The sequence below is a fragment of the Ananas comosus genome, linkage group 9 (genome assembly GCF_001540865.1).
Source record: "Ananas comosus cultivar F153 linkage group 9, ASM154086v1, whole genome shotgun sequence".
Lineage (NCBI taxonomy): Eukaryota > Viridiplantae > Streptophyta > Magnoliopsida > Poales > Bromeliaceae > Ananas > Ananas comosus.
Genome location: NC_033629.1, coordinates 2,162,721 through 2,186,325, shown reverse-complemented (window position 1 = coordinate 2,186,325; position 23,605 = coordinate 2,162,721). Strand labels below are relative to the sequence as shown.

General features: G+C 36.7%; 2 protein-coding genes across 7 annotated transcripts; one reads left to right on the top strand and one right to left on the bottom strand.

Moving 5' to 3' along the window:
• LOC109715291 (valine--tRNA ligase, chloroplastic/mitochondrial 2) lies at positions 210–15,222 on the bottom strand. Of its 6 annotated transcripts, none has more exons than XR_002217574.1 (29): positions 14,970–15,221; positions 14,812–14,896; positions 13,927–14,053; positions 12,974–13,057; positions 12,586–12,680; positions 12,395–12,486; positions 12,106–12,159; positions 10,994–11,046; positions 10,606–10,673; positions 10,109–10,184; positions 9,692–9,775; positions 8,915–9,063; positions 8,690–8,807; positions 8,488–8,604; positions 8,074–8,294; positions 7,769–7,858; positions 6,163–6,274; positions 5,827–5,937; positions 5,559–5,696; positions 5,109–5,159; positions 4,924–5,036; positions 4,433–4,580; positions 3,580–3,684; positions 3,381–3,482; positions 1,739–1,811; positions 1,459–1,625; positions 719–895; positions 561–638; positions 210–450 (listed from the first exon to the last, which is right to left on the bottom strand). XR_002217574.1 is itself a non-coding variant. In XM_020240225.1 (28 exons), the coding sequence occupies exons 1-27, from the start codon at positions 15,115–15,117 to the stop codon at positions 770–772; spliced, it is 2,907 nt and encodes a 968-aa protein (XP_020095814.1). In that variant the 5' UTR covers positions 15,118–15,221; the 3' UTR covers positions 210–638; positions 730–769. The 6 variants fall into 6 exon arrangements, 1 of the variants encoding a protein (XP_020095814.1); XR_002217575.1 differs by having other exon boundaries at positions 730–895; XR_002217573.1 differs by having other exon boundaries at positions 210–638.
• On the top strand, positions 16,590–17,901 carry LOC109715909 (probable carboxylesterase 15). Its single transcript, XM_020241141.1, has one exon. It carries the CDS (start codon positions 16,655–16,657, stop codon positions 17,645–17,647), a length of 993 nt encoding a protein of 330 aa, XP_020096730.1. The 5' UTR covers positions 16,590–16,654; the 3' UTR covers positions 17,648–17,901.

Genomic DNA, 23,605 nt, shown 5'->3' with positions numbered 1-23,605 from the left:
TTGAGGTTGGGAATTTTGGTCGGCCCAAATCAAAAGGCGCTCAATGTTTTCATAATTAGTTTGTTGATGTGCTTGGCGACTCCTTCAATTGATACCATACGAATTACACCCATTTTTCAGATTTACAAGTAGCATTTCTATAGTACGTGCCCGATCCCACTAGTAATAAGGAAACCAGGATGAACGCGCACATACAGAAAATTGCATGATTAAAGCAAGAAAACAACTCACAGAATGAATACATACAAGATATAGCCGGGATGTTGGAGTCAGTCAATTCTTCCAGTAAAATAGAACACATCAAAATAACACAGGCACGAACTGACATAAACTGGAACAAAACTGAGACTGCTTTGCGGACCACAAAGCGCAATTATATACTATTACAGGATGATAACTATGTCACTTATCTATAACACCTTCAATTATATTGGCGGAAAAATGCACAACCTAATAAATTAAATAACCAGCTTGTTATTCGGCAAATAATTTGGAATCTACATAATTTAATCGACAAATTATTCGGAGACATCAATGGGCATTGAGAACAAGGGACTTACCATGAAGCATGAAGGATGAATATAAATCCTTCAAATGCCACCCATTCTGCATCAGCTGCTTCATATCATAAATGTTTCCTGCCAAAATAAGCCATATTTAGATCGCAAGGCGGATCAAGTAGGATTAAAAAATAGAAGTTGAGAAACAAAGCAATCACCAGATTCATACGAGAGATAGGAAAGATATAAACTTTTGATATTGCGAACTATCATGATGAAGAAACTGTCGATTGGAGAAAAGCAAGCCGGTTCTTAGTGAGAGAGATCTTCTCTTCTGCTTCACTCGCCTTTTCCTGGACTCCACGAACCACCTCCTTTGGTGCTTTTTCTATGAACTGCAGCCCAACGGACTAAAGTGTAAATGCATAGCTAAAAAGAAAAGAAATGTGAGTACATTACTGAATAACAGGTATGCGTCCACAGTAGGATAACGACTGTCGATATGGATGAATTTGCAAAGGTATTAAGGAGAATTTTAATGCATATTATCCTTTTAGGGCCTCTTTTGGATCTCCAGACGTGTTAAATTCAAATTTTATGTTATAATTACCCAACAAAACAACCATCAAACTTGAGTTATCCTAGTTTGTAATATTGGCCTCCCCAGCTGTGCAAGCAAGAGGCACGCCAGCCAACTTGGAGTCATTAATGCCGGCTTCTCGTACCTATCCTGGAAAAGGGGGAATCAGGCTGCCCTTATTCCATTTGCTCCCTTCGGGCAAATGGCGGAGCATTGCCATCTTATTATACAATGCACTAAACCTCTGGTAATACCCCAACCCTTTAATACTACCTTCAAGTAATTTCTTGGCCCCTTAGATTATAATGTAACAGCTTTGGTGATGAACAGGTCGTTTGAGCCATAATGTAGAAAAAGGATTATAGAAAGTTTGCATACATTGGGAGATTTGAGGCGAGCAACAAGAGTATCATATTCTGTTTGCATCTTAGAGAGACGCTTAGAAAGCCGCTCAAGTTCAGCAGATACATCCACCATGTCAGCGAGAGGGAGATAAGCCTCTAAGCCCTCATCAGCCACCAGGTGCACAGATTGGTTTGCATAATCTGATAAGATTAAGGCAAATTGTTCTGCATGTTAACAACAGGTATTCTATTCTCTTTTCTTATGGGAAAATGAGATACATTAGAGAATTAAACCAACAATACTAGTAACATACCAGGAGGAGATTCTGTGAAATGCACATTCTGTAGATCAAGCCTGGATAATAAAGCCAAGACTTGCTTTTCATTCTGTAGGAAGTTAACAGTAGAAAGATGTCATAAGATATTGTATGCAGCACAGATGAGTTATGTTGCGCTTACAGATTTTAGTAAAACAAAACGCACGCATTACTCGTATGCACCAAATTTGAAACGTAAAGCCATCATGCATATGTGTGTTAATTTATCAACCTACTAATGTCTATGAAATGTGAACAATTGTATACATGGATTGATTCGCAGCACGTATATATACAAGTATACATATTCCCTACAGTTTGAACTAGGGAGGTCAGCGGGTCGGATTCGGGGCGGATTTTCAAAAACCCGAACCCAAACCCAATTCCAAACCCGAAACCCGAACCTGACCCCGAAAGATTTTAAAAATCCATATCCAAACCCGAATCCAACCAAAAATCCGGAACCCGAACCCGAAAATCCGAACCCGAAATAATTCTCTTTTCAATATTTTAAAATATATTACATTAGATCTAAATTTTTAAAATAAAAATTCAAATATAACATCAAATTTTATATACATATTATATCTAACGTAAAATAAATTCTGGTTCGGGTTGGGTTCGGGTTCGGGTCTCATACAGTCAAAATCCATATCCGAATCCATATCTGTCGGGTTTTTGTTTTTGATATCCATATCCAAAACCATATCTGTTTAGCATCGGATAAATATGCTCCGTTCGGGTTCGGGTTCAGATAAAATTTCAGGTATCCGTACCCATTGACATCCCTAGTTTGAACCATAGTTAGTTAATTCGGATTTGGCAAAAATTCGGTACGGGTATAATTCGGATAAAATTTTTCTAATTTTTAAATTCGTTAAAAAATACGGCTAAAAAACGGAATCGTCAATTATTCGGATACGTGATTTATACGGATATTATACGTTCATCAATTAAAAATTCAGGATAAAAAATTCGGCTATTAAATTAAGTTTTTTTTCTCTCAAGATTTATGTTATTAGCATAAATATTCATATTTCTTCAGAATATAAGAATAAATAGCTACAAAATTAAATTAATTAAGTAAAAAATTTGAAAAGAGTTTTTTTTTTCTATTTTTGGGTAAGGTTTTTTTCTGTTTTGGGCTAGCCGGCCCGCGAGGCCCGCCAGCCGTGAGCGCGCGCAGGCGCTCGAGGCGCTCGAGGGTGCTCAAGGCGGGCGGGCCTCGTGAGAGCTCGCGCAGCGCGGGGCGCACGCGGGCCGCGTTTTTTCGGCTCCGAATAATTCGGCCCGCGTATAATACGCGAATAAGTATTTTTTATCAAAAATTCGTGTTTTTTTCCGAATTTTTGGGAAAAATACAAATTCGGTCGTTTAATTCGTTTCTTCAAAAATTCGCGAATAATTCGCGAATAATTTGCGAATTTACTAACATAGGTTTGAACTATCCATAAATAAAATATAGTACTGGAGCATCAAATTGCATATATTCCACCACGCTGGAAAATGCACAGTTTTCATAAATTCAACATCATAAAGATTTTCAAATAGTAAAATGACTTACTAACTTAGCTCAGACAACTAAGCTCAGAGTCAAAGGAAAATACTACAGCCTTAATCCTAAAAAATGGCTACTTACAGATATGTAATCAAGAACATCTGCATTCGCAACAATAGAAGCGGATATGCGCTTAGCTGGCTCAACAGAGTATTCTGCTCGTGCATTCCTGATCGCTCTCACCTATCATTCGTAGTCGCAGTTAGAATATGGAAGGAACCAAAATCCTTGAAATGGAAGTTCAATATAGCAATTATAAATATAGAATTGCCAAGTTCACCAATGACTGCAAATTCTGAAATCTTCTGATGGATTTGATGTCCCTTGGAAATGAAGTCTCTGGCCAGTGGGACACAATAAGAGCCTTTTTTCTATATGGTAATGACTACAAAACCACACATACCCAAAAAGAAAAAAAAAGAGGCAAAAAAATCAGATGAGTCCATAAAACTAGAATATTAAAATTAATGATAATTCCAGAAACTAACATGAACTGATATACAGACGTTGTGGTTAATGATATTGGGCATTCCTTTTGTACTGTGGTTGATAGTGCTCATGGCATGTTAGGCACATTATTTGTTTTAATCCTTTTAAAAAACATCAAAAAGCCCCACTCGGGTACAGCGCATTTGCAGTGTACTATCGTATGGTGACTACACTGCAGTGTAGTGTTTGATGCAAACCTACTGTTAAGAAGGTAGAAAAGAACTACAATTTTTTCACCCTATGTTTTATAACATGAAGCACTTTGCTACCCTTTTCAATGCAAGGTCCCTACAGAGACTAAAACAGAAAAAAGGGGGAGCAAAGTGCTACACTTTGAATTGCATTCCACTAGGCAATCTGCTCAAGGCTTTAAGCTATTAGGTAGTCCACCTGAATAGGCAGTTGGGGGGTTCACTCCAACCGCCCACCACACGATTGAAGAGCTTGAGCTAAATGGTGATGCATTGTTTTTGACGAAATAAAAAAGGAACAGATTTGAATTCAGTTGCAGCTACATAAACAAAAAGCAAACTAACTTCAATGATTTGTGAGCACTTATTCAAGAAATATGGTAGACAATCTTGTTATCAAAAAACCATTAACCAACTTATAAAGTTTCACCTCTAACATGTAGGTTTCAATACCTGCCATAATTCTTCGGTGACAAATGGCATAAAAGGATGCAGCAACTTCAATATGTTTTCAAATACATATAACAGAACGCCTTGTGCAATGCAAGCAAGCGACTGATTCCCAGAGTGGTAGAAACGAGTTTTGCTAGCTTCAATATACCTGATCGATGCCAGGGAAAAAAAAATCCCTGATTAAAGGTGGGGCAGTCAAACCAATATAAAGCTAGAAATTAACAAGCATAGACTATTTAAAAAAATAAAATAAAATCAGAAACAGGGCAAATATAACAACTGGTTAAATTTGTTAGATTACAATCTACAAGTGAGAAACATACACAATGTAGTTAATTTTTCTACAAGAATGATCGATGAAAATATGAGAGGCTTTCGTTTATATCCCAAGTACTAATGCATTGTCAAAAGCTGAGACTAGATATTAAAGAAAGATCCGACAATCACATAAAACTAGCATCAATAACTACAAATCATTCTTATCTCCTTACCAATCAGCAAAGTCTCCCCAGAAAAAATCATAGATCTCCCTACCAGCATCTCCAAAGAAAAACTTGTCATAGCTTGTGCTGACATTGTCAATGAGCTCATGAAGTTCTGATACCTAGAAGTAAGCTTGTTTCTTCAATAGATCAGGAAAACAGTGAGAAAGAATACACAAATGTAGCAAACTCACCACCCAGCATTCTGGTAAAGGTAGTTTAGCGAGCAATGCCTCCGTATCAAACTGAACAGATGATGCTGAAATTAGTAAAAGACCAGATACACAAAATAGAGAGCAATGCAAGAATAAAACTTGATGAGGGTACTAAACATTGATTGAAAATCAGAGGATATAGTGTTGCTTGGATTTCAATAAACCGGAAATAGTTTAATGAAATTGGAACAACGCAATGGTAAGTTAATAATATTAAAAGATCTCTCATGTCCAGGAGAATGAAATTCATCACAAAAAGACTCGCTTCTAATAGAGTTCCTTTACATCGTGACTAGTATAATATTAAGCAATGAAAACAAAATTTACAGCAGTTTCAGTGGAACAATACAACAACAAATACCAGAGCTTGATGCCTTTGAAAACCTAGCATGCAAGAGCTACAGACCGCATATTAGATGCAAGTACAACCTTATTTGCTAATAGGGGTTCCCATGCAGTGGCATCACTTTTATCAGGCAGATTTTGTAACACAAACTTGCCCGCATTCCATAGTTTGTTAGTGAAAGCCTTGTTTGAAGTTAGTCTCTCCATGGAAAGATTAAGGTCCTGAAAAGATAAAACTAGTTACTGGCAGGACTAAATTGAAGATGAAGGTCCTGAAAAGATAAAACTAGTTACTGGCAGGAATAAATTGAATAATTTGTTCCGCACACGAATAACAGATAGCTAAGCACACCTGTCCAGCTGTACCCAATGAAAGAGTGAAACGCAACGCATCAGTGCCATACTCCTTAATGGTATCCAATGGATCTATGACATTACCCAACGTCTTTGACATTTTTCGTCCCTATGAAGTAAATTACAATAGAAGGACAAATAAAATTTTTTGAGAACATATGATTGTCAATGTTAAGGTTTTGCGGACAAAACTAGCCAAGGTAATTTTACAAGAAATGAAATGTAATACGTCGGAAGTAATAAATAAATTGCCTATTAAGGCATAAGCTTATCAATTTTCAGAAATGATATTTGTTAGTTGACAACACACGGCATTAAGGGTAGCTGTACTCACTTGTGAGTCCCGTATAAGGCCATGCAGATAAACATAGGAAAAAGGAACAGTTCCTGTGAACTCGATCCCCATCATCACCATTCGAGCCACCCAGAAAAATAGAATGTCATGACTGTCCAAATACAACACAAAAAATGCGGTCATTTGACAAATTTATACACACAGAAACACAACTTTTACACGTAGAGAATAAAGGAAAGCAAGAACACAAAACAATAGAGAGATCGGTTTTCATTCATCTGAAGAAAATGCAACCAAGGAAGATTAATGCTCTTGTTCAGCTATTCACTACTATTCACCACGGCACCTGCTAAATTTTCTAAATCAAGCCCCACATATCTGCAAGAAACAACTGATACTCAATTGCCTATTGAATCTTACAGGATGATGCGCAGACTTGCTCTGCATTTCGTACTTTATAAGAATGTGATTCTACATGGCTTCCATCAGAGTGTTTTGATATAAAAGATACAGTAAAAGATCTCATCAACTAAGCATTTCTGGTTGAATAACCAAACTGCACTCTTTTTTTTCTGGTGGGAGGGTACTCCTAACTAGTGGGTACCTTGTAGGGCCTTGACCCACCTACTCTGATCTCATATGGATACACCAGAAGGGCTGCTCCTACATGTGTGTAGACGTAATTTATTAGGCCAACTCTGTACGCATCATACATATTTGAAGTAAAAAGATGATAACCATGAGGTGTGAGCATACCAAACTCAGCAAATAGCCCAACTTAATGAAAGCATAAGGAATATGACAGATTAAATCAAAAGATCATTTACAGAACCAACTCAGATGACAGCGATATAAGTTACAAATAGCAATATTTGTCAGTTTCGTGTCAGCTTGACGTTAATGATTAACCTTCTAGTAGTTAGATTCAAATGATTGACCAAAGAAAAACCAGGCAAGCGGTTAGTTGACACATGATAGCTGTCAAACTGCTCAGCAGGTACAGTTGATTGTTTACAATTTGCATTCATGCAACCTAGAAAGAGTCAAATGTGAACGAGGGATATTCTATACATGCAGGATTGAACTAAAATGGTAAATTCAGGTACGGAAAAAAAAAAACAAGGAAGAAGAGAAGAGATGCACAGAATCCACCGTCGACTTTTAATGACTACCATGACATATGAGGTCTATATATTCCAGCATTACCAACAACTTCCCAAAAATAAATTTGAACAGATACTAAGCCGTAGTTTGGTAATTGCATTTCCAAAAGCACCAATTTTCATTTTTGAAATGTCCAAAAGATCCAAAAGCACTTTCAATGGCTACCAAGACATATGAGATCTATACATTCCAGAATTACCAACAACTTCCCAAAAAATAAATTTGAACAGATACTAAGGCCTAGTTTGGTAACTGCGTTTCCAAAAGCACCCATTTTCATATTTGAAAGGTCCAAAAAATCCAAAAGCGCTTTCAACATTCTTCTCCGGTGGCGATTGCCACCGCAATTTTATAGGATAAACGAAGGGAAGATTGAAAGTGTTTTTTAGATTTTTTGGACCTTCTAAAATACAAAATTGAGTAATTTTGGAAATGCATGACCAAATTAGGCCTAAAGAGTGAATCGGATGAAGGAACATACCCAGTCTCAAGAATGGTTGCTGGATAGAACTTCTTGAAATCCTCACTAGATAAATCTGGCCATCCAAGAGTGCTAAAAGGCCACAATGCACTGTAGCACGATTATAAGAATAAATCAATAGCATGTCTATCACATTCATTAGCTTTTCTAGAAAATTCTGAAAAGAAAGCTTGTTGTAACAATTGAACATTCAGGAACAGATGTTAGTTAAACAGAAAGATCAACATGTGAACAGAAAGTATAATGCAAAACCAAAGATATCTGTAATGCTAAACTACATAACACACTACTCAATGAAGACCAACCTGGAAAACCAAGTATCAAGAACATCAGGATCTTGATATATTTCTACCGACTTTCCATACTTCTCCTGAGCCTTTACAAGTGCTTCCTCTGGACTTCTTGCAACAATATAATCCTCTTCACAGTCCTTGCCCACTATGTACCAAACTGGTATTCGGTGCCCCCACCATAATTGCCTACTTATGCACCAATCTTTAATGTTTGTCAACCAGTGTTTATATATCTACAGTAAAGAACCAGCAGTAGAAGAACGCAAGCGTGAGAGAATAAATCTTAACTATGTAAATATCATTTTGAATATAAACACGGAATACTCTCTGAGGCTAAGTAGTTAAATATTGGCAACACATTCCTGGCTGGGCATGTGGTGCCAGTATTCATAAATAATTTTGCCATGAGAAATAATGGTTAATTACCTTTTCAAATCTATCAGGAAGAATGGTTAGGTGTCCCTGTTCAACTGCATGAAGAGCCTTCTCAGCTAAAGGCTCCATGGTAACAAACCACTGCTTACTCACCAGCGGTTCTATGACCTTTTATCAGAAAATAAATATGCGTGAATACTTGTGCTACACTAAAAATATTTGACTATAAATAACAGAGGAAAGTTCATCACACTTCACCACCACGCTGGGATCTGGGAACTCGCAAAGTATGAGGCTCCTCTTTCACTGCCAAACCAGTCTCTAGAAGATCAGACCATACTTTCTTTCGAGCCTCAAACCGATCAAGGCCACTAACAACAAAATCAATAAACAACAAAAGGCAATTTACTTACTACAAATGAAATGATAAAGTGTAACCATCAAACCAAAGAGAAGCTAATTCCTAAAAAGACCTAACCTGTATAATCCAGCCACCTCATTCAATGTGCCATCTTTGTTCATAACATTGAGTATAGGCAGACCAAGCTTTCTAGCAATATGATAATCATTGTGATCATGCCCAGGGCTAATCTTCAAAACCCCAGTACCAAAGTCTTTATCGACGTACTGGAAAATGCAATTCAAAGGATTAAATGTTAAAACTAGAAGGTTAAAGAAATATACAAGAACCAAACACTGAGAGCTGCTCTCTGAGTCCACATCAATACATATCACGACAAATACATACATCTTTCAGTTGCCAACTAAAAACAGTATAAGATGCACAAAACATAGTAGCTTTTCCTGTAAAGCTTTCTTATGCCAGAACAAAATGTCGCATGACCTTGAAACCAAAATTTAGCGGATGCATCCCTGATCACCTTAAGGTGCTTTTGCATCTCTCATGGGCGTAGTTCCTTGAGCTACTCCTCCTACAATGAATTATTTCCTAGGTGTAGTAAATGAGTAATCAACCTTAGAGCAAAGTTTGTGCACTGTTGAATTTTGGACCAAGTTCTTTTTCTGACATACAGCAGATAATCAAAAGTACGTCAAAGGCACAAGTAGAAGGGTTACATACTATGACCATGTGCATCAACCAAATACACAAAGTGCAAGTGAGAGCATGTAGGAGTATAATACTCTTATGACATGCAAAGGCACAACCGAAAAAGATGGCAAAAAATGATCACAAGCAATAATAGCATTCCACGTTGTCAAAATCAGCAAGATAGAGTTAAGATAAGAGTCTTACTCTATCAGAAATAATAGGAACCAATCTGCCAAATGTCAAGGGTACAATTGCCAGTCTACCAACGTACTTAGAGTAACGCTCATCCTGCATGGCCAAAAGCATTACAGGTAATTAAAGTAGCGATAAAAAAGTAACAAGAAAATAATAGTGGCAGCTGACACTGCAAATTTTAAAAAATGAGACAAAAAAACAAAACAGTCTGGTCTCCGGTATTTTGCACAATGGAATGTTTGATTATCTAGGTAAAATAGTTAGCTGACCTCGGTACTAGACACTCATCATTGCAATATATGTACACATTTATACTGTAAATTGGTTTTTGACCAAAGAACAACAAATCTATGTTTCATATTGTTATGGCATACCATTTAAAAATGCATGTCAAAACTTCATTGTGCAACCAAGTTATCCTCTTACCTCAGGATTAACAGCAATTGCAGTATCACCAAATAATGTCTCTGGACGAGTGGTTGCTATTGTCATAAAATCATTCCTATGGAACAAAAACAACATATAAATTAACTAACAGCAAGGCCATAGCAAATACACAATTCACATAATATGTTATTTAAAGCTATGCGAATCCAAGTATCAAAGATATTATGTGCATAACTTTTATTACAAGCACCGTGACAATAGATAACCAATAAGAAAGAAGCTGAGTATATACTATTAATTAAGGATTACCTTTGGGTTCGGTAATTAAATGACAAGATAAAAACCATTTCTGCACTAGAACTAAGACGCTAAAGCCATGTTACAAGATAAAGCAATTCAAAGGCTAATAAGAATCAGCATGCCAACTATAAACTTTATACAACTGGTAGATAAATTTTCCTGTCTTTACCAAAACCACCAAAGAAGTAACCAATTAAAATCTCTTAACTATGAAGGTTAGGGTACTAGTAAATTACCGTGAACCACCTGCAACACGATACTTAATATAATACAAAGTGCCAGGCTCTTCGAAGTATTCAACTTCCTGAAATGCATACAAAGATGCACGTCAAGTTTCAAGCTGTGTTATCAGACTTGATGCAATAAACATAATTAAAAAATTTATCGAACTCTAGAAAAGAAACAGTTCTAACTTTCAGACATGCATTTTCCCCACCCAGCAAGAATAAAATATATATATATATATATATATATATATATCTAATTTTACCCGGACTTCCCAATTTATAAGGATTCTGAAACCAGATTGTTGTTTACCATTAGAATACCCACTTGCAGAATAAGTACATGTAGTTAACACATAGAAGCAAGAATATGTATTCTCCCAAAACAATATGTTCGTACCAAGTCAGAGACCGCAGTTTGCAAGCTCGGGGACCAATTGACCATGTAAGATCCTGAGGGAAAAAAAAAGATTATAACAAGCAGATCGACCAAGCAAAAACTAGAAAAATTTTCCAAAAAGAGAAACAATGGCATGTTAACGCTGTATTCTCCAAATGTAAGAAATGTTGAAAGCCCAAACTGCTTCAATACATGAAGCTAGAAATTTCAGAATAAATTAAGTGACTGGCAATAGAATAGACAGCAAGGAAACAAGCACTGCAAAGTATGTTGAACTGTTACAGCATAATCATATAGGACTCACACAATACGAACAAAACCTATTAACTACTTGCAATACACCACACATAAAGGAAACAGATATTGTAAAAGTAGCAGTAAAACTAAATAAGTAGTACGTGTAAGATATTAGATGTAAAAGCCCCTTGTAAACTAAATCACAGCAATCATCTTGAAATAAACCTTATGTAACAACGAGAGATATACATAATTTGTAACTAACAGTTTCACTTTCAAAGCATTCCAAACTTTAGTAAATACAGAGTGAAAGGAGGACGATATTTAAACAACCTGTAAAGGACCCAAAGCACCATATAACCGTATTGCACCTATCATCCTTATAGGTTAAGTAGCATTTTGACTTGGTATCTGCCATACACAGATAACTTTAGAAGTAGAGTAATGGTATACACATGGTGCCACCTGATCTCCTGTAAAATCCCTTACAGTGTTTCAACAGGTGTAACTAGCAACCTAAAGAAGACTTCCGAATAGTTTCTATTTTTCAGTTTTACTTAATAGTGACAAAATCACAATAGAAATTATCCCTGAACCCCTTAATCGCCTAAAAAAGCTACATCTTTGGCGCCAGAATGCATCTTGCTAGAGGTTCAAAGTAATCTCTCAACAAATTGTTTGAATCCCCTGTTCAAGAATAGTTCAGGGGTGTAGCTAACAAAAATTTTGAGCCAAAAATTAACAAGAAAAATCAAAGAACCAAAAGAAGGGGGAATAAGTTGCTCAAAGAATAGCTAACAGCCAATTTACTCCACGTAATAACAATACAAAAATTATATTGGAGTATTATTGGACTAGAAATAGACTCTGCATACCTTGGTAAATAAGCCCTTTCTCATGAAGCCTAACAAATGCCTCAACGACCGCACCTGCAAGTATAGATCTAGACAAATTCAGAAGAAAGGAAAAATTATATGTATTTCAGAATTTCAGTAAGTGTTCCGACGCAACAGATGCAATAACATATATAAAATATAATTACAAATCAAAGTAGATTTAAAAGACAAAAATTTAACATTTTAACCTACTCAGAAAATGAAGCCAATTTAATGACATAAGTACTACAACTTTTCATCTGCACAGATACATAGATAACTGTCTTACGACTTAGCTGCTCATCGAGGGTGAAATGTTCCCTACTCCAATCACAAGATGCCCCCAATCTCCTTATTTGATTAGTGATTGTTCCCCCGTACCTGAAAGACAAGAAATATTTTTCTGAAAATTGGAGTTAAACAGAAAAGCAGGAGAAAATAATCAATTTTAACTCATCAAGTTTCAGAGGACAGACTTACTTCTCTTTCCACTCCCAAACTCTCTTTGTGAATTCCTCCCTACTTAGCTCAGTCCTTTTGATTCCTTCTGATGCAAGCATTCTTTCCACAACCAACTAAATACACGAGGGCAAATACTCATTTTATTGCACAAAGTAAGTGATAAGAGAATATTAAGAAATGTTTCACATCAAAGAAGAGAATAAATTAGTGAATGTTAAACCACAAGCTGAGAAATGGATTCCATATTTCAGCAATCAACATCTATATAATAAAATCCTGTCATAGAAACTGAAACCTAAAGCATATAGACAAATAAGATAGGAAAACCATAAAAAAAGTAGGCCAAAGACAACCAATTACATACTTCAAGTTAAAACCACGTCTTTGGGATGTTCACATAACTAACCTGAGTTGCAATACCAGCATGATCAGTTCCAGGAACCCAAAGTGCAGGCCTTCCTTTCATCCGGAAGTACCTCACCATTATATCCTAATAAAAGAAAAACAAGTTAAGAAAATAGTCGTAATCAAAACTAACATCAGACATCAATTTGAGAATATAAATAGGGCTTCACTAAACTAACATGGCAATATCAAGGAAACAACCGCATTTGGGTTTGATACTGCATAAAACATCAGATATTCCTACCTATTGACATCCATAAGCTTCATATTCAACAAAAGAGAAAAGAAACATGTGCATGACAACAGGAATTGTAATCTCTATATTAAGCAAAATGCATATAGGAGAACGAAGTAGAAAAGATATATCTCATACTTTATCATGATGACTCCATCATAAATCTACTAAATGACTTCTACATTTACAGTAAAATGTATGGAGACCCCTCAATTATAGGCCATTTTGAAACAGATCCTTCAACTCGCTTTTTCTTTTTTATCAACACCCACCCTCTAGGCTCTACTTTTAATTGTATTGATTTGCAATATCTTTCCTAGATTGAATGGGCAGTTCAGCAAATTTAGTAGTTCTGATAGCTATTAGCCATTAACAATTAGAAAATAAAAAAAGCAATTTGGCTAGAAATAAAAGTTATTCAGAACAATTAATTTTATAGAATCACCATTTAGTTCAACAAATACCCAAATTAATTGATGAAAATACCTTAAATCAAAAAAAATCAAAAGGTGAGGGGACATCAATAAAGGCGAAACTAGTTGAGGGGTCTATTTCACAATGTACTACAGTTGTTGGAGTCTTCATAGATTTTTCACCCAACAATAATAAATGCTAACTGGAAAATGGTCAACCAACATGAAAAAAATCTTGAGTTAAATCAATTAAAGCCCCATCATGTCTCACTCAATGAAACTAGCTCAAAATTAGTATTTCTCTACCTCGAGGGTAACAAACATTGCATGCCCCATATGCAGTGATCCAGTAACATTTGGAGGTGGCATTGGAATCACAAAAGGATCTCCTCCGCGATCAAAGCTAGGCTTGAAAAAACCTTGAGACTCCCACCTAAAAGGGGCATCTATAATCATGAAATAATGTATGCCAATCAAAGAATGGCTGCAAGTAATCATCCAATATTTAAAAAAGAAAACATCAAACATAACATATATCTGAAGTGAGAGAGAGAGAGAGAGAGAGAGAGAGAGAGAGAGAGAGAGAGAGGTAACCAAATGGGGCAAATTTGTTGTACAAATCTAGGAACCAATTGGCTGCATGTCGTGTAATAGCGATTGAAAAAACATAATGAGGATCTGAAAATTTACAGGTACATGCAGTCATCCAAGCATTTTGCAGGCAAAGAAAACAAATGCATATACAATGTATGCAAACATAAGCGCACGTAATAGCATATATATCTGAATTTCTCACGGATACACATATAATTTTGTATATTTTGTAGGATTCCAAACAAGAAGGAAGTTACCGCCCCAAGTGATGTGTCGAAAACAGGATGATTTATGCCTATTTCCTACTATAAGAATACCCTGGTAACAGAGAAAAGAGCAAAACTCCTAACTTGAATTCGGTTTACAATGTATCAGTTGCACCCGTTCTTTGTCCAAATTAAAGCTAGATCGATCCTCAAGCATCCAATTTTGTACAATGTGGTCCTCAAACTTTAGTTTCAAGGATCAAGAATCCAAGTTTTAAACTTCTTTTCCACCTGTTGCTTGAAATTTATATAAACCCTTTTTTTTTTTCAAATCAGAAAACAGTGTGAATGGACGTGAAACAAGTCCAAGAAAGATCCAGTAACTAATTACCACTTATATATCCGTTCCTCCGCTCCGAAATCGAACGACTTCGCCATCTCCGGAGAGGTGAACACTTCATTTTCCGACGCCATAACTGATCAAAATAAGAAAAATGTTAAAAAATATTTTAAAGGGCGATCACAAACAACGATTAATTAAACATGTACCTGAGAAGAAATTTCGATGGAGACGACGATGATTCCAGCGCGGAGGCGGCGCCCTAATTCGACGAGCTCGTGGGGAGAACAAGAGCGGATTTAATCTACTACACATGGAGCGAGATGAGAGGAGAGATGATGGACCGGCGAACGCCATTAGCTAGGGTTTCTTGGGTTTTTGGAGATAAACCCTAAAAAAAAGGTTGATGAAAATGGGAGGGTTTATTATCGCGGAATGGGAGGAACGATGAGGCGAGAGTGGATGGGACCGTTCGCTGGATAAGGGATGAAATTGGGCTCGGATTCGTGGGCTTTTTACTTGGACATATATATTTATATAAGAGCCCAAGCATGCTAAAGGAAATGAGGTTGCTAAGGGCCCGGTTCGGCCTAGATATGATTGTCCCGGTCCAAACGTGGTCCGGTTCGTGGGCCTTTCTGTGATTCGCCATTACGCGGGTCATAACGTGGAGAGCTGATCTTTTCCTTTTATTAAGTTTCAAGAGTGTGTATAGATGATACATCCATCGTAAATGAGCCCTCAGAGTAATGCTCCAGAATCCAGATACGCTTCGTTTGGAATTACGGGGAGATTGCGTTACGTGCGGTGAGAAAGTACGTTGGAAAAATACCTTGTTACTTTCTGTACGTAATATTACGTTCCGCATATTGCGATGAGTCGATTACGATATATTTTCTGCAGTTCTACCGAAAAACGGAAAAACATATCCCTATATACTTTTTCTTCAACTCTATTTTATCTAATAACGTTAAATAGGCCTCAATACCAAACTAAGCCTTACACAGTAACAAAAAAGTGTCGTCAAAGACTTGATGGTAGGTATCCAAGGTCCCGATTTCGAATCATAATTGATTAACATTTTCAGCTAACTTTTCTTCTAAATGAAATAAACGAAGCGGATAACACGCTGCCTATCTCTCTCTCAAAAAAAAAAAAAGAAAAAAAAAGAAAAAAGAAAGTGACGTCAATGCATTAGCGCATTTAACAGTGAGGTGGACCAAATTGTCCTGCATCACATACTATGTTCTCCGCAATGGCGATTTTTAAGAAAGCTTTTGAAGATACTCGTATGAAAGAGCTCTTTCCATAATTTTAACCTCCTATGTTTGTTGTTTCTCTCTATGTTTGATGTTCGTATGAAAGATACTGTTTTGCAAAGCTTGGTGAGAATAGAAAAGCTGTTCTCAGAAATAGTATCGATTCAAAAGCTAGTAGTATTTTTAAAAAAATTAATTTAAAGGTAAAAAAAATTAAAGTTAAAAAAAAAATTAGTATTTATAGAATTAGTCCAGCTCATTCATACTAAATCAGAGGAAACAAAGTGTAATAATGTAATAAAAAAAAAATGTAACGCTTGTGTCAGGGAAAGCTATTAATTAAAAATTTTTCCTCAATTAGAAAAGGAAGGAGCAGAAGAAACGTACGTAAGGATCGCCGAGCCCACGTCCTACGCTAATCATGCCGAACGCAACCACAAATGGCCGGCTCCGTCGTCATCCGTTTCGTCCGTTTCTGATGCAACATTCCAAGCAGAATTGTAGAAAGTAGAAACCACATCGCCAACCATACGAGTAACACCAAACCTAACGCAACGTCACTCTCCACATCACTCCACCAGTCCCACTTCCTATAAACCCTAACCCTAACCCTAACCCTAACCCTCTCCATCGCCATGGCCGCCGACGACGACTCCTCCCCCACTCCCCGCGTGGTCGAGGAGTGCCGCGGCGTGCTCCGCGTGTACAGCGACGGGTCCGTCTCCCGCTCCCCGGGCCCCAGCTTCCCCGTCCCCGTCCGCGACGACGGATCCGTGGAGTGGCGCGACGCGCTCTTCGACCCCGGCCACGGCCTCCACCTCCGCCTCTACAAGCCCCGCTGCCGCCCCGCGGGGGCCAAGCTCCCCGTCTTCTTCTACTTCCACGGCGGCGGCTTCTGCATCGGCTCCCGCACCTGGCCCAACTGCCAGAACTACTGCCTCCGCCTCGCCTCCGCCCTCGGCGCCCTCGTCGTCGCCCCCGACTACCGCCTCGCCCCCGAAGACCCCCTCCCCGCCGCCCTCCTCGACGCCGCCGCCGCCCTCGCCTGGCTCCGCTCCGCCGACGACGACCCCTGGCTCGCCTCCTCCGGCGCCGACCTAGCCCGCGTCGTCGTCTCCGGCGACTCCGCTGGAGGGAACATCGCCCACCACCTCGCCGTCCGGTTCGGCTCCCCCGCCGCCCGGGCCGAGCTGAGCCCGGTCCGCGTCGTCGGGTACGTCCTCCTCATGCCCTTCTTCGGCGGAGCCCAGCCGACCCGGTCCGAGTCGGAGTGCCCGGCCGACGCGTTCCTGAACCGGGACCTGAACGACCGCTACTGGCGCCTCGCGCTCCCGGCCGGGTTCGGTTTGGACCACCCGACGGTGAACCCGTTCGGGCCGGAGAGCCCGAGCCTCGAGCCGGTCGAGTTCGAGCCCGTGCTGGTCGTGGTCGGGGGGAAGGATCTGTTGAGGGACCGGGGGGCGGACTACGCGGCTCGGCTGAGCCGGATGGGGAAGCCGGTCGAGCTCGTCGAGTTCGAGGGGCAGCAGCACGGGTTCTTCACCATCGACCCCTGGTCCCAACCATCCGACGAGCTCATGCGGAGGGTCAAGCGGTTCGTCGAGGAGTGTTGCGCCCGGTCCAGCTGAGCCGGGTTCGGATTGGGTTGTGAGGTGGACTGTGTCCTTCCATTGTTGGGAAAATTGAAGGGATATTTGTATTTCAATAAGTACCTGAGAGTTGTAACTTCCACACTATGACTAGTGTTCATTTGGAACAGATACTAGGTGCATATTATAATTCGTGTGCAAAAATATTCTGTACACGAAATAATCTTACATTATATGCGAGGTTGCTCAGATCTGAACAATCCTAGATTCAATCTAGCATTGGATACTCATAACTTCAGATGAATGTCGCGAGAACCTATATTGTTTGAGGGAGGCGCAATCTTAAGTTTCTGTAAAGTCAAGTGGATTCTTAGGCCTTGGCTCCAAATTAACAACCAGACCCTAAGCTGAGCTCATTGCATGAGAGGAATAAAGACCCTAATAATTATCAACGTTGCCGGCCTGATATGTGATTCAAATCGAAACCGTCACATTTGGACCTTAAAAAATAGAAATGACAAAGCAAGTAGTATGTTATCTTTCTCTTTTAGTTCATCAGGTTTATGTAGATCCAAGGTCTTTACCTGATTCAATTCATTCACACAAAAAATAATCTATTATCTAAGTTAATTCTTTTTGTTAGTATCTAGTATCGCAAACTACTCTTTGGATTCCTATCCTCTCACAAAGTACCTCTTTAAAAATTTACAAATTAACTTTGATTGTCCAGTTTAAAAGTACTAAGTTAGATAGAGGGTCTCTACTAAACCCCCTCTTAAACTATCTCCTATGTGGTTTTTCTTATCAAAATTTTCTCTCATATTTAAAGTACATATACAGATAAAAGGCACCACTCTCTTTGGTCCTTTACAGTGGAGAGTCCAAATTAAAGGCTTTAAAAGCTGACACATAAGTGGGCTCAGGCCAATTTATGGAGGTACGTTTGATTATTTGCTCCATGATTGCTTTGTTGGGTCCCTATTTTATCTTAAATATTTCTTTTTGAACGAATAACTCAAAAATATTTTTAATTAGGTAGCTTAAGTAATCCACCTTGGAAAATAATATCACTATCAATTGTTACTAGTACTTCAAAAAAAAGAAGAAGTAAAATTGACACTTTGGCCCTCAAACTTTTAAGATTATTGTGATTTCTAGTTCGAACTTTCAAAATTATTAAAATTAAGTCACACAATCTATATTAGTCGACAAAATATTGATAAATTATTAATGCAGAACTGATTTAAAAGTATTGCGATTGATGATGCGTTAATAATTAACATGTTGCATCGCTTTTGTATCAATGATGCGTCAAAATTTAGTCAAACTAAATTAGGTTATAATTTTGAGAATTCGAACTAAAAATTATAATAAATTAAATTTTGAGGACCAATTCCATCTTGTAGACCAAACGTGCAATTTACCCACCCCCCCAAAAAAAAAGAAAAAAGATGTTGCCAACAATGAAAGGAAAGTTAAATAAGTAGTTAAGGCCTGTGTTGCAGTTCACCTAATTATCTTTTTTTTGACCTTTTTCTCTCTACTTTAGTTTTTCAAGCTTTCATTTTTGTATGCATATTTGGAAAATCCACTTTTTTGCCTACACATTCCTGCAAAATCCGAGTTTCTTAACCCTCTCAATTAAAAAGCTGTTTCTTTTTAATTACAAAACATGTTACCATTTCAAGAACAATTTGTATTCAAATTAACTCCTCATACACGTATAAAAGTAAGGAATTTTTTAAATTTAGAGTATTTTAATTAGTATTACATTTTTTCAAGAAAAAAAAGTTGCTTAGATGGCTTTTATGGAATTTCCAAAAAATACAACAAAACAACCACATTCCTATATAGTTTTAGGGTAAACTAAAATTGAACCCAAATCTATAAACCCCTCCCTCTAACTCTGTATATTTTTTTTTTATAAAAAATGATTTAAACACCTTAAATACTATATATTTTGTTCAGACAAAGTAATACTATTTTAAATAAATATTATACTATTATAGTAAAAAAAATTCTGAATTAAATTTCAAGCCTTAGAAGATCTTTTTTATGGTAATAAAGAACCCACACTGTGGAAAAGGAGAATTACCTCCGAGAGAACAAGCTCCAGTGTGTATAATCCACCTGTGTCACCCTTTATAATTCCACACTTAGGAGAGTATATATTATTATTTACCACCTGGTCAAACTTAATTATGCAGTTTTGGTGAGCTCAATAAATTCTAAACACTAACCTGAGGCAGAGTTTTTGAGCTTGATATAGGTAACAAATCATATGCATTAGATATTTTTATATTACAAAATCTTATATATATATATATATATATAGAGAGAGAGAGAGAGAGAGAGAGAGAGTAGGGTTACTATACTCTTATGAGTATTGAGCCCTTCGTACTCATAAATTGTTTTTAATGATGAGGCTTCCGAATCGACAATCCACTCGGTTAAATATGATCTAAAGCATTTGAAACTTTTAAAAAATAAATTTTGTAATTTTTCAAAATCACAATAAAGTCCATCAAACGGACATAAAATGAATGGTCAAAATCAAAAGACATCCTAAAAATGGATGATCGGATACTTCAATTTAAGATCGGAGTTATTGATCTTTATATAGGTAGTGAATAAAATTTTTGACTCTATCAAAAATTCAACCTATTCCAATTCTTTTACACCGTTAAACTAGCAAGTATTCCATATCGGCCGTTAAAAATTGTCAATTTTGTGAATTTTTTATCGTGAGGTAAATGAGGTCGAAAAATTATGAAATTTGATTTCTAAGTTTTAAATATTCTAAATAATGTTTAACGATATGGATCGTCGATTCGGAAACTCTATCATCGAAAACAACTTATGAGTACGAGGGCGATCGTACTTATAAAAGTATAGTAGCCGAACTCTATATATATATATATATATAGAGAGAGAGAGAGAGAGAGAGAGAGAGAGGGGTTACTATACTCTTATGAGTATTGAGCCCTTCGTACTCATAAATTGTTTTTAATGATGAGGCTTCCGAATCGACAATCCACTCGGTTAAATATGATCTAAAGCATTTGAAACTTTTAAANAAAAAAAAAATGACCTCAATTAAAGGATCTCGTCCAACGATTGAGAAGACTTCCTCTGCTAATTTGCGGATTACTTTGGCACGGGGCAATCCAATAAGCATAGAGTTAGCATCTGATAATATTCGATTCTCTTGGTTTAATCAGACTTAGCTATATGAAAATTAAGAGAGAAAAAATATATGAATCACCTGTTCTTCACTCCTTCAATGAAGTCTCTTATTGGATCAAACTTAGGTCATTAACAATATAATAATGTAATTAATTGATTTGATCATAGATGCTGAATTGTAGTTCCTGTGCTTTTTAATTAATCTCTTGGTGTACGTAACTGGATGTGATTATACATTTACTTTGTAATGATGATGATGATGATGATGATGATGCCCAGGTGTAGTTAATTACGTGGATATATATATATATATATATATATATATATATATATATATATATATATTTTGGACAACAAATTGTTTGGGAAAAGAGATATTTATTTGTGTCAAATCCACGAGTACTATAAAATAGGAGTCTGCAATAAATTATAGGTTTGTAGTCCTTAGATTAAGAGTTGTGCGGTTATGATGATAGTGCTTAGTGCTTTTACAAGCACCATAGCTGGATTCTATATATATATATATATATATAAAATTAGGTTACTATACTATCTATAGTACCGGAGCTCCGGTACTACAGTCTTGTTTTCGATCTTAGGGTGTTCAAATTAATGATCCACACCGTTAAATATGATCTAGGGTATATGAAGTTTTTAGGAATAAAATTTTAGTTTTTTTCGACATCATTTACTTAGTAAATAAATTATGTCAAAATAGACGGTGAAAATTGAATAATCTTTAAAATTTGAGCATAAGACTTTTAAATTCAAGATCAAGAATGTTAACCTTAATCTAGATAGTTTAAAGTATTTTCTATCAAAATTTCAAGAAATTTAGATTCTTCTACGCCGTCAAACTCCAAACTCGCCATAGTAGCCTTTGAAAAGTGACAATTTTGAGATGGTTTGATCATGAAGTAAACTATGTCGAAAAAATATAAAATTTTATTTCTAAAAACTTTAAATACTCTAGATCAGTTTTAACTGTGTGGATCGTTGATTTGAACACTCTAAGATTGAAAACGAGACTATAGCACCAGAGTCTCGGTACTATAGATAATATAGGAGACTAGCTCTCTCTCTCTCTCTCTCTCTCTCTCTCTCTCTCTCTCTCTCTCTCTCTATATATATATATATATATATATATATATTGAACAACAAATTGTTTGGGAAAAGAGATATTTATTTGTGTCAAATCCACGAGTACTATAAAATAGGAGTGTGCAATAAATTAGAGGATTAATAGTTAGCTGTGTATGATCTCATCCCACACCCTTTTCCTTCATTTAAACAAAAAAAAGTTGATTTGTTCACTTTTTAAAATAGAGCTTTTGGAGAAATCATCAACGTGATCTCCCCTCCGAAGAAGCATTAAGCCTCTTTTTTTTTTTTGGTAAACTAAGACGATTTTTTTAACAGTGGACAGTTTAAATAAAAGATATAATTGTAATAAAAAATAGTGAAAAAAAGGTAAAAAGGGCAAAAAAAAAAAAACATTTTGTTATCTAGGTGGCTTGCCCCTCTAAAATGACTATTTTTGTGTTCTATCGTATTTAAAAATAGGGTCAAAAGGGTCTTCGACAGGAAAATATCACCTTCTTCTAAAGCTATTAGAGATCAAATTATAATACATTAAACAAAAATCCAAAGACTATAGTGCTTAAATAATATATTGTTTTAAGGGCTAGCTCACAATTTTCACTCCATTCACGCAAAATAATTTTCAATTCCTGCAATTGCCAAACATCAAAGTATTTAAATGAGTAGTGCAGAAAAAAAAAAAAAAAAAAAAAAAAAAAAAAAAACTATGGCAATAACAGGATAGTATGAGGACTATATGTAGATTTTACCCTACTCATCCTCAGAAAAGTGGGGCTGAGATCAAGTAGTTAATCTAAATGTGAAGTTATACTAAAGTGAGTTGAGTTAAAATGCTTCATCCTTAGATCTACTACTGTTCCATCAATTATTTCTAAACCCTAGACATTCAAACACTACAAAAATTGGAAGCAAGTGAGTAGTGATATTTTTACGGGCATTCCCCCACTATTCGTACTAACATACTCACTTTCACTAAAAATCAAATCAAATTCACTAAATCAGGTCAACACCCCTCCTTGAATAGTAAATTGATGCTAACTAATCTACTATAGTAAAATAATCTATCTATCTGTCAATATCAAATAATATTTTTAATAACGGCACCAACGCTCGAGTGCCGCTTCCCTACAATAGAGAAATCTACTACACACTGGGTTGATTCCGCCGCTCATTAGCAGCGAAATGAATCCCTTCGTATTGAATGATGCAAACTCATCTCGCCGATGATGAGCAGTGAAGATTCCTCTGATACTTTGCTAAAGCCATAGTTTTTTTTTTTTGGGAGAGAAAAAGTAGTATATATGTTATCTGTTTCGTTTATTTTTTTTAGAAATAAATTTTGCTAGAAATATAAATCAACTAGGATTCGAACTTGGAATCTCGAGTACCCACCATCAAGCTCTCTGTCACTTGAGCTAGGGAAGATTGGTGCTAAGGCCATAGTTTAATTATTAGTTAGGCTTTGTTTGAGATTGCGAAAAGATTGCGAAAAGATTGCGTTATGTGCGGTGAAAAAGTACGATGAAAAAATACTCGATTTGTTTTCGTACATAATATTACGTTTCGCATATCACGATGAGTCGGTTATAATATATTTTCTACGGTTCCATCTAAAAACGCAGAAGCATATCCATATATACTTTTATCCCAACTCTATTTTATCTAATAGCGTCAGCTGGACTTTAATATCAAACTAAACCTAAGTTTCTT

Bases quoted from the DNA above. Each gene is read 5' to 3' on its own strand.
- LOC109715291 (XM_020240225.1), bottom strand. From the start codon at position 15,117: ATGGCGTTCGCCGGTCCATCATCTCTCCTCTCATCTCGCTCCATGTGT. The intron at 10,674-10,993 runs GTACGAACATAT...TATGCATTTCAG, and splicing joins AAACTGCGGTCTCTGACTTG to GAAGTTGAATACTTCGAAGA. The intron at 8,295-8,487 runs GTAATTAACCAT...TCTTTACTGTAG, and splicing joins TTCCTGATAGATTTGAAAAG to ATATATAAACACTGGTTGAC.
- LOC109715909 (XM_020241141.1), top strand. From the start codon at position 16,655: ATGGCCGCCGACGACGACTCCTCCCCCACTCCCCGCGTGGTCGAGGAG.